The sequence below is a fragment of the Colletes latitarsis genome, chromosome 6, assembly GCF_051014445.1.
Source record: "Colletes latitarsis isolate SP2378_abdomen chromosome 6, iyColLati1, whole genome shotgun sequence".
NCBI classification, from domain to species: domain Eukaryota; kingdom Metazoa; phylum Arthropoda; class Insecta; order Hymenoptera; family Colletidae; genus Colletes; species Colletes latitarsis.
The window spans coordinates 13039847-13055384 of NC_135139.1; the positions used below are offsets into that span (position 1 = coordinate 13039847).

General features: G+C 37.2%; 1 protein-coding gene across 2 annotated transcripts in view; it reads right to left on the reverse strand.

The window, feature by feature from the left end:
- Window positions 1-15220, reverse strand: part of LOC143342343 (photoreceptor-specific nuclear receptor) — a 38971-nt gene extending 23751 nt beyond the window's left edge. For both annotated transcript variants that reach the window (XM_076766115.1, XM_076766116.1), the window contains exons 1-3: window positions 14941-15220; window positions 12630-12791; window positions 6294-6711 (exon numbers count right to left, since the gene is read on the reverse strand). In XM_076766115.1, coding sequence (XP_076622230.1) covers window positions 6294-6711; window positions 12630-12750 — 539 coding nt within the window. In that variant the 5' untranslated portion in view covers window positions 12751-12791; window positions 14941-15220. The remainder of the gene's footprint in view (window positions 1-6293; window positions 6712-12629; window positions 12792-14940) is intronic.
- Window positions 15221-15538: the final 318 nt, after the last annotated feature.

A 15538-nucleotide genomic window follows, 5' to 3' on the forward strand; every position in this document is an offset into this window, starting at 1 on the left:
GGTCGATCGATTCCCGGGGCTCCGTTAGCGCGATTTTAACTAACGTCACTCACAAGGAGGCGGTTCGATCCAGCCGCGCGACGAAAGGACGCCACCGTCCTGGAACTATCTTGTCCCGAGGCGGTGGAGTACGAAGGGCACCGAAGGGTGGCTGCGTGCTGTCGCGCCAGCAGGGTTCCTCTCGCAAATTGATTTGCGTTCACACCCCAGCGAGCCTCCTCGGCGGTGCCAGGCCCCCGTCAGGGGTCTCCTCGTTGCAACACGGGGGATACATCGCCCTAGCCATTCACCCTTCAGAACCACATCATACATTTATTTACGCATCTCTCTATTCTTCGACCGGCCTGCATTGTTTGCTTCATCGAGTTACCGGAAACATGTGCTGCCTGTTATCGCGCCCGTCGTTCGCCGGCTCTGGATGATTCGATGACTTAACCCCGCTGCGATCAAGAAAGAGATCGATTCTTTGCGGTGCAACGTGATAACGTGTACTATCACTCGAACTCCCTTTACTGACTCTATTCCAACAGGATTTGCGCGATAACTAACGAATATACGAGGCTTGAATTTCTTGCCATTAAAATTTCATTAAAAAATCAGGTTTGGAATTTGTAATTAAATTGTAAGCATTTTTATATTTTATATTACAGCGATACCTCGTTAACTTTCGCTGGCTCGGGTTCACACGAAGAATAGAAACGAGTTTTATACGTTGATACCAAATACTTGACGAACAAAGCGTAGGAATTTTATATATTTTATTTTTTATTAGCAAATTGTATTACTACATTACACATGGTTGAAAAATTGATAGTGGGTAAATGCAGAAATTCTTCGGCGAGAAAAAAATTTCAAATCGTTCTGGAAAAATTATTTTCGGTTGCAAGGGTCTATTACAATCATTTTTGGTCATTACATATACCCATGAAATCCCACGCATTTTTGAGAAAAAAATTCCTTACCGAAAATCTAATGTGTGGCCAGAAATGGTTCCCCAAAATTTCATGCGTATGTTTGAAAAATCGTAACATCTGGACGAATTGAAGTATTTTAATGTTTCAAAATAGAAACAATGCTTATTTTGATGAAAAATAGTTAGAAATTCTAAGAATGTTTGTTAGTTTTATGTTCCAACATTTAATCAACGAATTTTGAATCTTCATCTCGTCGATGCAGTCCAGAAATTGGATAGCTTTCGAATTGAGCAAACAAGTTGCGAATAGTACTCTCAAATTACGAAACGCCTCATTTTCTACCACTTTAACTTTCACGTTCGAAGCACGAGACATTTTCACGAACAGTGCACGAACAGTCTGCGACTCATATGGCTTGCAATTTGAATAGAAATTTACTATCGACCAATCTATTAAAAAAAAAACCATCGTGGCTGGTGATCCATCGCGCGCAAAATTCAAGTGTGGCCCGATGGGAGTTCGCGCGAACACTCGATACAATCTGGAGCATGCACGATGTACTTAATTGCATCTAACCGATCCGTGAAGTTGGACTTTAATCCGACGATTATGGGCGATGCGCCGCCGCGGCGCATCACATCGGGACGCATCTGTCGCAGTCCATTCCCCTCTGCGTGTAATTGGTTATCTGTGCGAAGGCTCTTCACTCTTTACCGCATTACGGCCGTTCGAGGAGAGGTGGCGGTAAAGAATAAAAAAGCGCTGTGACGGGATACGATGCGAGATCGAGAACGATGCAAGAGGGTCATCAGTCTCCGCGTTTGATCAATTTCTATTTCGATTAAATCAAACGGAAAACGAATAGAATGGATTTTGCTAGATCCTTAATATTCGAAAGATGAATAGATGCAATGAATTTGGCTGCAGAGTATATTTCCTATCCAATGTTCAAAGTAATACTTTAGTCTGGCACTGGTAGTTTTAAAACTTCGTGCAAATGATCGTGACGTGTAAATAAAAAAGGTGTTATTCAGATTTTCAATTGTTTCATGTCGCATCGACTTTATATTTCAATATTATGGAAGAATTTTCAACGTGGAAATTACGTTGATTTTGGTAACGGTGTTATTTGTTTGGGATAATCGCGTCAAAAAGGCTCTAAAAAGTAAAAAATCCAAATTTATTGTTATTTTTCGACAGGAGAGAAAGCACTGTTACAAATACGATTTGTAAAAAATGTTTTGTAGACCATCAATGGATCCCGAAGCTGAATTTCATGTTTTCTATCAGAATAGAATATCAGAGGGCCAAAATTGTAATGTACAAATACCATCAGACATTATTGTCAAAATTATCTCATCGTTTGTATAAATCTTTCCTTCGGAAATTTCATCACTATACTCGCGTTTGCGTGTATTTCCTTCATTTTCTCATCGATGAGCAATCGTTTAGCCATTATTGATATATTTATAACTCGTAATAAGCGTACGATAAAAATACAGGGTGAGACATTTAAGGCAGGTCATCTGGATAACTTGTCTATTTTTAAAAAGAGAAAAAAAATGTTTGAGGTAGGAGTTGTTTGATTTCATGGAGAACATGTAACGGTGCTTTTTTTTCTAGGTGGAAGCACCAATGACATTTCAAGGTCACTCTTTATTTATCTCCTAGAACCTATTTTGTAGACGAATCGAATAACCTACAGTTCAAGGTCACTAAAGGGCAATTACAAATTTTAAATAAAAAAGTACATCGTTCTACTTACGAACAAAATACAATATTGATATATCCTTAGCACTTCCACCTACTATTAAAAAAGCATAACTATGGTATATTTTCTACGAAGCCAAACGTTCTCCTTTATATTTAAAAATAAACGAGTTATATAGATCACTTGTCTCAAATACACCATCCTTTATATTACGCTGCATTACTATAACTGCGATTCGAGTCTAATATTTTGTTAGATATACTCGATCATAGAGGGCTACAATATTATAAACTTAGTATAACAGACAAGTTATGTTTAAGAAATTCAAACACAGTTTCGTATTTAGATTTTTAACTAATTATTAGTTGTTTTCAGGCAATGCATTCAAGAAGTAACACATATAAAACGTTACATAGATGTAACAATAATAACATTTAATAGTTAACTAATAATAGAAAAGTTAAATATAGTGAATGCAATCGGTGTAGCTATAAATACTGACGGTGATTTTTTATATATTCACGAATCAGTAGGTGATGATTGGTTTGCGTATGAAAACATCTAAAGCGGAGGAAAAAATTCTATTTGAAGAAGCTTCCCTACCAAATTCTCATCCTGATCCTTCACAACTACGTCAATGGCTTAAAACCGAATACGCGTGATTCTAATCCTGCCAAAAATCTCGGTAGACTTTCGAAGAAGTTTGAAAAACAGCGTCTGCTGCTGTTTGCATCCGGGTCACGCGTTCAAAACGGCTCTAGCTTCAACATTTATTTTTCAAAGAGGGAGTACAGGGGTTAATAGTTTGTGTATCAAGTCGTGTACCTCCTCGACAGGCTTAACGCGCACACCTACTCGCGTCCGTTATCGATAGTCACGTACGTAGTCAAAGGGATGCACGCACACGTACGCCGGAAGCTCGTATGTGGCTCCGTGTAAAACGGATCGAGCGTATCAGACAGCGATTCCGAGTTGAGAGGGATCCGATGGAGATGGATGGCCGTTCCCAGGGGATGGTAATAGTACGCCGTATACACGGAACGCAGGGTTAGGTGGATAGGTCCTCCAGGGTTCGACATTATGCCGTTCCGCATTGTTGCCTGGTATTACGATGAGCCCACTCGACTTGGACCACATGGCGCCACTGGCTGGCCAGTTTGACATTAAACGCCATAAGAGGATCCGCTGACTAATTTCGATCTGATACGAGATTGGAGTCTGTTGCCGGTGGTCTTCCGCAGAAAGCGTTCACCAGGGGACAATAGAAAGCAGTTTACCTCGATCTACCTTCGACTAGATACAAGATCTTACGCCAATGGTGGTACGATTTCGTAAGGAGTGATTCTTTAGGAAAAAATAAGTCGAAGGTTCAGGGATAAATGTTTTCATACGACGTTTCATTTTCGGAAAAATTAGATTTGAAAATTTTTATTTCGCCCATCCTGTTTCGTCCCTTGCTTATACTATTTACAAACGAAATTTTGTTTCAAGTCGATACCATAGTTCCAGAGAAAACAATTATTTAAGAAAAAGTACTGGCTAGTAATTACGCAAACATCCTCTATACAAATTTAAATTAATTTTCAACTAAACAAACAATTTATAATCCAGTTTTATCACACACAAATATCAATAGGAATTACTGAACCTTTGGAGTCAAAGTGAAGTTGAAAATAAACATAGAGGACAGCATAAATTATAATAGGTTAAATTAATTCATAGGATACGACTTATCACAATAGTCTAAATTTACAAATTTCCACTTTTTCGAAGGAATTTAGAAAGGGATATTGTGAAGAATTTCATTGCCAGAATACAAATTCAAATTCGTTTCTAATTAAATAAACAATCTTTAATATAGTATTATAGGCACATGTACAATCGATAGAAATTACTGAAGTTTCGTTTAGTATGTAACGTCAAAGTAAATTTCAAATTAAACATAGAAGATAGAAAAAATTGTAGTAGGAGATATGATCATTAGGTAGAGGATGAAATGCCCTTTAAAATGAGCGTTTGTGCGAGTCGATAGCGTAATTAGTTCCGGAGATATGACAATTTTTGTTTCAAGTCGAGCGTGAGAGTAAATGACAAAATAAACATAGAAGATAGCAAAAATTATAGTAGCTGGTATAGTCATTAGACAGAGTATAAAATGCCCTTTAAAATGAGCGTTTGTGCGAGTCGATAGCTTTATTAGTTCCGGAGATATAGCGATTTTAGTTTCAAGTCGATGCGATGGCTAGTTCCGGAAATATAAGGCTTTGAAGAGTTTGTTTACGTTTCGTTGCGCTCGCGCGTGTTCATTGATCACGCGCGTGAAGATAGTAAACAGTGCGTAGTAAATTCTTGGAAATACTACGTTTCCTGGTCGCGTGACTGTCTCGACTCACGCGCGACAAAGAGGTCTGGCGCGACGCGTCAGACGGAGACAGAGATAGTCGAATTAAGAAAAATTACCTTTTACATAAATTACGATATCTCGAAAACGGAAAGTCGGATCATCAAAAACCAAAAGCCATTTTAAAGGGGAGGCTTTGCCGCTTCTAACAATGGCTCAATAATTAAGAAAACACTAATAGTTTTGGAACTGCACGCGTCTAAAGTTTTAGTATTTTTAATACGCGTGAATAGGCTATTATACGCGAGCTGGACAGTGAGACGGCCGAATTAAAAAAAATTACCATTTACATAAATTACGATATCTCGAAAACGGAAAGTCGGATCGACAAAAACCAAAAGCCATTTTAAAGGGGAGGCTTTGCCGCTTCTAACAATGGCTCAATAATTAAGAAAACACCAGTGGTTTCGGAACTGCACGCGTCTAAAGTTTTAATATTTTTAATACGCGTCAATAGCCTTTTCTAACACGGGAAGAGGAATTACGCTTTCATTTAAATTACGATATCTCCGAAACGGAAAGTCGGATCGCCAAAAACCAAAAACCATTTTAAAGGGGAGGCTTTGCCGCTTCTAACAATGGTTTAATAATTAACAAAACACTAATAGTTTTGGAACTGCACGCGTCTAAACTTTTAGTATTTTTAATACGCGTTGTTAGACTGTTCTAAGACAGTGGAAACTAAAGATTCTCTCCTTTTATCTTTGTTATATATTTTCTATTTATATCGGAAGCTAACCAGAATTTAATACCAAATTTTTTGTGATTTTTTACAAAACAATATAAATCATATCGTAGACATATTTTTCTTAGAAAACAAACAGTAATAATAGAAGTGAATATTGAAAAATTCATTGTACGTGTACCATAAGGAAAGTCATGAAACTAAATGGCGCTAAAATAACATTGCATGTTAGAAATTCTAATTCATTTGACCGGTCGTAGTAGGCTTCAATTTCAAATATCTATTTAAAAAATTTGTAAACATTAATTTGCACAGTGTTTATTTAAGAACATTAGTAGGTAAAATTTGAAACAATCGTATAGAATTATAGAATAATTCTTTTACCAAAATACCGCAAATATGTCCAAAGCTGTTAAAATTACAACCATAATGACTGCACCTATTTAATAATAAAACGCTCTGTTGAAGTCGTCTAACAAAATGTGAGAAAGAAAATAAAAATGTTGACGTTTACAATCTCGAGGGTCATCTCCGCCTGCGATCGTTCAATTCTCAAATTCACCTGCGTGTTTTTGGACTCACCTGTATATCAGCTTCCGTCTGACGCTTCTTTTGAAGAAGCCACTGCATCCATTGCAGGCCAGGATTCCATAATGTTTCCCGGAGCTGGTGTCACCGCAGACAACGCAAATCAAACCGAGGCTGCGCGGTGGTTTGCTGCCATGTTGCGGCTGCTGTTGTTGCTGTTGCTGTTGCTGCTGCTGCTGGTGCTGTTGCTGCTGGACTTGTCCCAGCAAATGAGGATGACCATTTCCCAGTGCAGTCAAGTACGGTGACCTCGCGAGCGGGAAATCCGTTGGTATTCCTCTGCAAAGAGGCACTGGACATTCCTGAACCGACCTCGAGGCGTAAGGATCGTGACTCGAGGTCGATCCTGTCGCTCCTAAAGGACTATATCGTTCCGGTAATCCTGGAGAGATTACGCTGCTCTCCCCCGAGTCTGAAAATTAATGCCTCCTTTGTTAGGTTTCCAGACGTTCTCGTTACGACGCATAAATTTCAATAAAATGGCACGATTTATTTTTAATTACGGGGCAACTGTCTCGGAAATCGGAAAAATTAAATGTTGCGTCTTTTAGAAATTACTCAAAACGATCATTTCTATTATTGATCTTTCTACGTTTCTGTAACATCTAGTTTCTAGATTTAATTAAATAAAATTAATATCGTTCTATTTAAACAAATTACTTTACTTAGGTAGTACCAATATGTTTCGGTAATCGAATTGAGATTCACTCTTTATAAAGAATAATATTTATTTTTGCGTTTTAGCTTGAGAAATGAATACAATTAAATAGAAAACAGTACCCCAAACTGTATAATTTTAGAATAATAAATAATTTTTTTTAATCTGATGGAATGATTGCATGAAGTTAATAATATTATATCACTCTACAAAACTCGTACATATTGCCAAATGTAATCTTTTTTTTTTTTAATTAAAAATAAACTGTGCCTGATACTGTGCATAACAGAAATAAAGCATTCTGTACGACATAATGTAACAGGAAATCTTTTTAATTATATAAGTAACAAGTCATAATTAATTTTGCAGTGTGGTAGACGATTTAAAGCTGAACAATCTTTTGCATTTGGTTTCATGCTTCGAGAATAATTTTCTGCAGAGAAGAGATTGTTACTTGCATATTTTATCATGATCTACGTTCGTACAAAGTTTTATTTAAATTAGATATTTCAGACAGAAGAAGAATCGACCAAAAATCAAATTATTTTTCGTGATAGGATATCTATGATCGATGTGCAATTTTTCTAGGATCATACTTGATTCGTTCTTATTCGATCAGGTGGCAGTTGCGTTCCACTAATCCTAGAAATCTCTTCCGTGGGTTCGTGTGACCATCCCCAAATAGTGTACACCACCACCCCTATTCCTGATTGATTCTCATGAGGGGGGTTCGCACGACACGACGATCGCATATAAAGTAATTGCACGCTCACAGTTCGCACGCAAACGTTACGGATCGCTTCGAAGGATTTACGAACCAGTTAACCAATGTGTGTAAAATCTGTAGTTGAAATTATGGATTCATAGATAAAGATTGATATCATTTACGATTACTGATAAACTTTGACGAATTGATATTGTTTACGAGGAAAAGAAATTTAAAATTATTATATGGGTGGTCAAATTATTACATTCGCTTCAAAATTATTACTCATTTGATGTTTGAAAAAGAATAACATTTATATAGTATAATAAAGTTTAAATAAAAATGTTTTCATTTTATAAGAAAATTGTCATGTAACTTGTTTAATATTGTATTAATATTTCGTTATATCGTACATCGTATTTATAATATAAAAAATATGTTACTCGTTGAATTAAATTGGAAGCTAGTAAATTTAAATATTTAATAATGCAAATATTATTTGTATTGGAAAAGGAATTTATACGAATGATGGATTTTTTGGTAGATTCACTTATGGTTTTTGTTCCTCAGAGATCAGTGGTTTCTTTTTCGCATCCCTTAAGGCTTACTGACTGAACAGCAAGGGCAAACAGTATTTACATCGAGAAATGAGTTCGTAAAAAACATAGAAGGCAAAGAAGATCCTACATAAATATTTATATCTTCAAAAGGAAACCCAAGACAGACAGAGGTGAGAAGACTTTGCTATGGGGGAATACTAAACGATATTTTCTTTGATTCATCCCTCGAGTACTCTTTCCTTCTCGTTTCAATTAAGTTCTTTAATTGTGGGATTTATTTTTCGTATTTCGTGCTTCCAGCAAACGTCAGAAGCATTAGATAAAATATGGAAAAAAATCTTATTTGACAATTATAAAAAGAAATTCTCCTCTCTTTATTTTTCAATTGTATTTTTCTCTAAATAATAAATTTTTGTATACTACGGAGGAATTAAGAAGCAAAACGTTTATAATGTGGCCTAAATTAAATAATTTAATTCTCCCAAACTACGTTCCAGGTGTTCATTAAAGTTGAACCTTGACAATCCTTTAAATCAACAGTTTTATTTTCCAATTTTATCAGAAGCCTATAAAATGTCGCAGTGATCAAACATAAATCGTTCATAAATAAATATAATCTTTCAAACATCAAATCCTGTTGCATACATATTTTCAACGACATATACTTTAAGAAAGTGTAATAAAAATTTGTTTAAATCCTAGACAAGAATACCCCAATTGTTGTACGAAGCGATAGAATGCGTTCTGTTAATTGTAAAATAAATTTCATTGATACAGTTCCTTGGGTTAACTATATTAATTGGAAGATGGAGATGCAAAGAGATCGGAGACCGGCGAACATCTGCGTGATCAACGAAATGTGATTTCGCTTCTCCACTCGGGTTTATTAGTCACGCTGCCAACCCCGACAAGGCGCGAGATCTCTCTGGAATCGTATTTGTCGGCTGCCTCGTACCCGATCGAAAACTCGTTCCGGTCTCGTTAATGCCGCGGGGTCAGATAGGATCCGTTCGAATTACCATGCGAATCGACAACAGGTCGATATCAGGTTAGGCTCCCTTTTCTAACCCACTGCAAAATAATTAAACTCTGCCCTAGTCCGCGGAGTTATTTAAAACTCTTTCATCGCTGGAAATTGGAAAATTCGATAGAACTTCCATTACCCAAACTGTCTCTGTTGGTTTTTTAAATGCAAAAATCACGTTCGGAAAATTGTCAGACAACGGAGTACAGTATTCCATCGCTTGATGATTGAATGTGCTCCCCGGCTAGAAGACGCTGAGCTTTTTCCTCGCTAGGTATCAGTCTCATCGAATCGAACGACCGATAACTGTGTCTGTAGAAGTCAAGGGCATACTTTGTTACGTATCATAATTGAATTTTATCCTCTGGTGAAGCTTAAAATTTTACATTCTTCGTTACCCGTATTGATTTTATATTTTTCCAATGGAAGTATTTCGAAACATTTGGATTAATTTGCCTACTCATTGATAATACTCTAATAAAAATATTGTCCACTGAGTATCGAAAGAAATATCAACCCTCGAATAACCGGTATTTAATAGCGCTTTATAAACATTATAGAAATTTCAAACTTTTAGAAACTTTTGTATTGATTCAAATTTTATTTATTATATTATAGTATGCATTGCAAGAGTTAATACGATAAGGATTTCAGACACGTTGTTCTCGGGCTAATTGCGTGCTACACAATTGCTTTATCGTATCAGATCCAGGAGATGCGTATCCGTAATCGTAATCAATGATCAAACCTACCGAGCACGTCCGAAACCTCGACACGCATAATCCAGCTACGCCGTAAAGAATTCAATCGCATCGTTTCGTCGTTATATTCACGGGGGATGAACTGTAGGCGATCATATTAATGCAACTCACGTAACATCCTAAGCGCGTCGGCTTTTCGATCTCGTTAACACCCTAATCCCGACGAACGCTCACAGAGAGGCACAGATTGCGACATGTAAAGTCTCAAAATGGCGACGAATCGTGATCGCGAAAGGAGATTATAACGAGCACAAACGTAAAGCTTACAATTATCCAAGAAAATTATGTTACGGTACTCCTAGACGCTTTGATAGATATTAAAGACCGATTTTCATTTTCTATTTACGATTCTGAGCAAGCTTGATTAAATTCAAATTTCTCGAAAATTGAACTCTCTTTTTTATTTATTTCCATACAAGGGGTTGCCTTCGTTTTGATTGTACGGTCGGACCAGCCACACCCTATCCACAGGGGTGTCACGGTAATACTCCTACAGTCGGGAAAAGGGTGATTCTTATACCAAAATAAATCGAGAATATGCAATAATCTTTAGAATAGTAAATTTTGTAATGGAATGTCTTGTCAAATAAGATCGACACTTTTGTAGTTCCAATAAAAGTTATAATAAACTAATTATAACAAAAGATTAGAAGTGTTAAAAAGGAACCAAGGTATCTTCCGTGTATGTCGTTAAAAATTATATAATAAAAAATATTCTACAGTCGAGGAATTGAAAGCAACATTGAAACGATTACCGGAAATAGCCTGTATGGGTATCGTTGGAACTGGTCGACCATAAACTTTCCAAATGGTCGCCGTCCGCGTATGGCAACAACGTTACGCCATTAGGGTAATTAAATCTCGGCGGAGGCTCGCGAAATGCCACGACTGCCAGGGGTTAAACGAGAAGAGAAAAATTATGCGCCCGGTATGGTGACCGGGGCGACGGTTTTCCCGTGGAAACGCGAGCCATGGTCGCGTTGGTATGAGTGCGTACAACGAGCGCGAAACCAGGGGCGTCAAATTTCATTAGCATATCAATGCTGGCGGATGGCGAGGCGCCACCTGCGCCCCCGTATTATGGGATCATCGAGGAACTATGGTGGGGTTGCGTGGAATGACGTACCAGCAAAGGGGACGGCGGTTCCGAAAGCTCGAAAAAAAAAAGATTTCGTAACTACCGACTACCACTTTGGACCCACCCTCATCCCCTCGCGCTCCTACAACTCGCGACTAATTGTTACCGCATTAGGGAGATACGTTGATTCCTCAGTCGTCGGGGATTGCATCCCTTATCGTTTCTACGATACACCTTTCTAGCACCTTCTCTGTTGTATCGTAATACTATTACAGGATCTTTGTCACGGAGCATACAATAAATTACTTATCCGTCGAATTGATTCTCACCTTCGAACATCTGCTCTGATAGCTTGCTGATTTCTCCACCGAATTCGTGGGAAATGGCATCGTTACACGTTGGTTTTCATAGAATTTTGCATAGAGACGATGAAAATATTTGAGACTTATTTTTAGAACATATTTATATTGAGGGGAGGGGGTATTTAATTAACCTCATAGTTCTCGATACTTTGGTTGTTATACGGGTAAAAATGTCCATTAATGTTAGTTAGGAAGTTACGACAAAAATTGTGAAATGTGCCTTTCTCGAGACAGATTTAACATCGACGTAACTACATTGCTAAGACGGTGTTGATATCCAAAATTATCTAAGAATATCTTTTTGAGAAATGAATTTTACAAACATTTGGATACGCTTTAGAACTCGATAACGTTAAAATTGAATGTAGATCCACAGTTCTTTTCTGCCCCATATAAATTCTAAGGAAGATGTAAACCTAGCCAAGGATAAATTCGTTTAGAGCGAAAAATTTGTCGAAATTAAAACTAAAAATGTTTTGAGTCATTTGGTTGTTTCTTGTGATATGTGTTTTCATTTTGTTATATCTAACTAATTTAAAAACGTGGATTTAACTAATGTTTATGAATGTTATTCGGAGACCAATTGCATAGAAAGATTTCGTAATAAATAAACATACGCTTAAAAATATTGTCAGATTACACTAGAGTATTTTAACTAGCAGTAAATTGTACGCAACAGACATATAATTCGAAGTGCAATTTTATATTGTGCGTTGCTACATTCTTTGGGTCACTTTAGATCTGATTACTCTAATGGCATAACTTCGTTGGCCGCGTTGCACCCTCTTTTTCCACTTACCACTCTAGAACCATGATAAAAGTGCGTCGGGGGTGGATTTACGTGCAGTCTGTCTCTCGAACACGCGTTAACGTCGGATGTTTACGATCTAGGCGGAAGTGTTTGTTGAACGATGACTCGAAACGACAAACATCGCTGACTTTATCATTAACATTTAGGGAAACGAATTTGTGCCGTACTTTCTTTAATTTTTAAATTTGTAATATCACAGTATTAAATAATTATTTCTTTGTCCCAAGTTTTCCAAATATTTTCATTTTCTTAACATTCCTAGATTCGAACTCATTGCAAAGACTAAGATCATGTTTATGTTTGAGTAAAGATTCGAATACGTGAGTTAAGATTTGTAAATGTTTTTTAACGTAGGATTTTATTAACTTACCATGTCGAATACTCAACGGACTGGTAGGACTTCTTGGATGATCCGATGGTGTTTCGTTTTGGGGTTGCTGATGTTGATGTTGGTGTTCCTCTGAGGTTGTAATCGACGTTGTCCCATTCATGATGTGTCAGTAAGCATTCCTCGTAGAAACAAGACAATGTACTGTAACATGTGTCAATCCACAGATATTATTACACGGTATTGTATCGTTAACGTAACTAATAACAAATCCCAAGAATCTTTTCCACCACGATTTTTAATTTTACAATATCATTATTTTAAAACAAAATGATCGTTAACCAATGCGAACATAGTATATACAGGTATTAATATTAAATCTTCTTCTCCTCCTGCAATACATTTATACAATTTTAGTTTAAAAAAGATCCATATGAACCTTTTTATGATGAGGAAAGAATGAAGAAAAAATAACTTTATTTAATTTATAAATACAACAAGGGTTGTCTTAACGTGCAAAAATAGATAGGAAACAACAGTAAAATTTTTTTATTTGAGGCATGGTTTTCGAGAAAATTGAATTTGAAAATTCTTCGTATATGCTTGCAGCAGAGTACGATTTAATCTTCAACGGGAGTAGAAACAGTACTTAATGGTCAGACGCGCCAGATAAACCGTATTCGATCGCATGAGAATCTGACAAATTTTAAAATTCACTTGTCTGAAGAAGAAAGCTTTAAACGAAAAAATGTTATTTCTTTTCTTCGAATTATATTTAAACATAGAATCACTGTGTATTCGTAACATGGGAACTATAAAATTATTAATACTGTAAAAACGAATTATATGAATATTAAATAATTGAAAGAAATGGTTCATTTTTTGTGCAATAAATGTAGAGTAAAACTAAGCAATACTTTGAAGTAAAATCGATAAAAGAATTATTTTTATTGTTATTCGACGTATAACATTGTAACTTTGAGAGATAGAAATAATCATCTTATACAAATAGTTGATCATTTTGACGATATATCGAAATATAAAACAATACAGAAAGAGATTGTTCTGTGCAATACTTTGTCATGCTCTACATTCAAAGTTAGATTTGAATCAGAATTCCCGGGTTCGAGTACTTCCCTTGTTTACAGTGGCGTATCCATACTTGTGTGAGTAATACAATAGTGGGGCGTTTTATCAATCGGGGCGTATTACCCACTCTTACCCTACTTTATACTTTTTACGTGGAATAACAATGTTTTCTACGCACAAAATGTTTCGTAAAAATTTATAAGAGCATGAATCAAATGTTGAGTACATTGTATTGTGTACCATGTGGTTCAAGTAATGCGTTACAAGTTGTCTTTTCAGTTGAGATATCGATTTCACTGATTTTGAAATTAAATGATCTATGAAGGTTAATCTTTGTATGTGCAAGAAATTCTTTTAAAACGACTGAATGAAAATCCCCTAAATATATTTTTAATGGAGTAGGGTAACGGTCTTTCGTAATTTGAATAGCTTTTATCAAGCTGAATAATATTTATTTGAAACACTCCTTTTATTATAGTTATAGAATCAATACGGAAAAATGAAATCAATTCTACAAATTTAGGTACAAGTACTCTTAACTATTACAATTTTGTCACGAAAAAAGAAGTATGGTTCGAGTCAATCTTATTTGGTTTGATTATTCTGTATCACCTTTTTCCTAACTGCTCCGAAAGAATTTGTTGCGTATGGAATGAATCACATAGTATACTACAAAATTTTCTGTATAAATATTAATAACGGAAAGGGCAATTTATTGCAGAGGAGAAGAAATTTATGTAAATTCTTTGGTAAAATCACTGCTCGAGTCACTGTGGTTTTCGTCCCTACGAGAGGAGAGCTTTTTTCCCCGGCATCCCTTAAGGCTTACTGACTGAATCGCAAGGGCAAACAGTATTTACATCGAAAAATGAGTTCGTAAAAACCACAGGAGGTGACGAAGGTTCGACGTAAATATTTACATCTTCAAAAGGGAATAAAACATATAGAAAGGTAAAAATACTGGGCGATATTTTTTTCGAACCTTCAAATGTTACTCAAGAGTTCTTCAAATGTTACTTAATGTCACTTAAGGTTTCTTTTCGATATTTATAATATCGAAGCACTCTTATGGTTAATAATACGCGCTAAAACTGACAGACTCCGTCCACAGTATTTCGAAAGAATAAAATAAAACTCTATCGATTCGCGAATAGTCAAAACCCACAAATCCACAAGCTCAATCCCAAAGCAAGAAAACGTCAAATAGCTCAAAATCGCGAAAATAGGTAATCGTGGTTCGAATTAATTCTGAAAGTCCACTCACCCGTCGCGACGATGATCCAAGAAGATGGCTCCTGTAACACTCGCGCACAGCAATAGTCCAAACTGTCCAAAGTCACCGTTCTCTCACAAACTTCGAACGAGAAAGCATCCCGCGATTCTGTCCCCAGAAACACCGTTCGTTTTCATCCCCCGGTGCGTTTCACGAAAACTGACTTCGTACCGACGATCGCGTCGTTCTCTGGGCCTCCGACCTCGTACCTCCGCAGGACTGTGAGCGCGCCAGGGTGGCCAACGACGACGGATGACGTCTCGAAGTCGGTGTCTCGACAAAAGATCGAGGTTGGTCCGCGACGCGATCGTCCCGTGTTGCGGAGGATGACGTCGTTTGCGGCTCGCAGAGGTGTCCCGACGCCGAGCGTCCCGCGAGCAAAACGGGCCACCGATTGGTCCACCGGCACTTTTGAAGGCGGGATCAGGAGGCAACGCCGGAAAAACAACAAAAACGAGGAGCGGGAGGATTTAACCTATAGCCGGCACGTTTGACGCGGCGCTTCGCCGACGACGCTCGTCGCGGCGCCTGCGCGCAACCCCTCCGGATCGGTTGACGCCTGGTCGACGACGCTTTAACCCCCCACCCT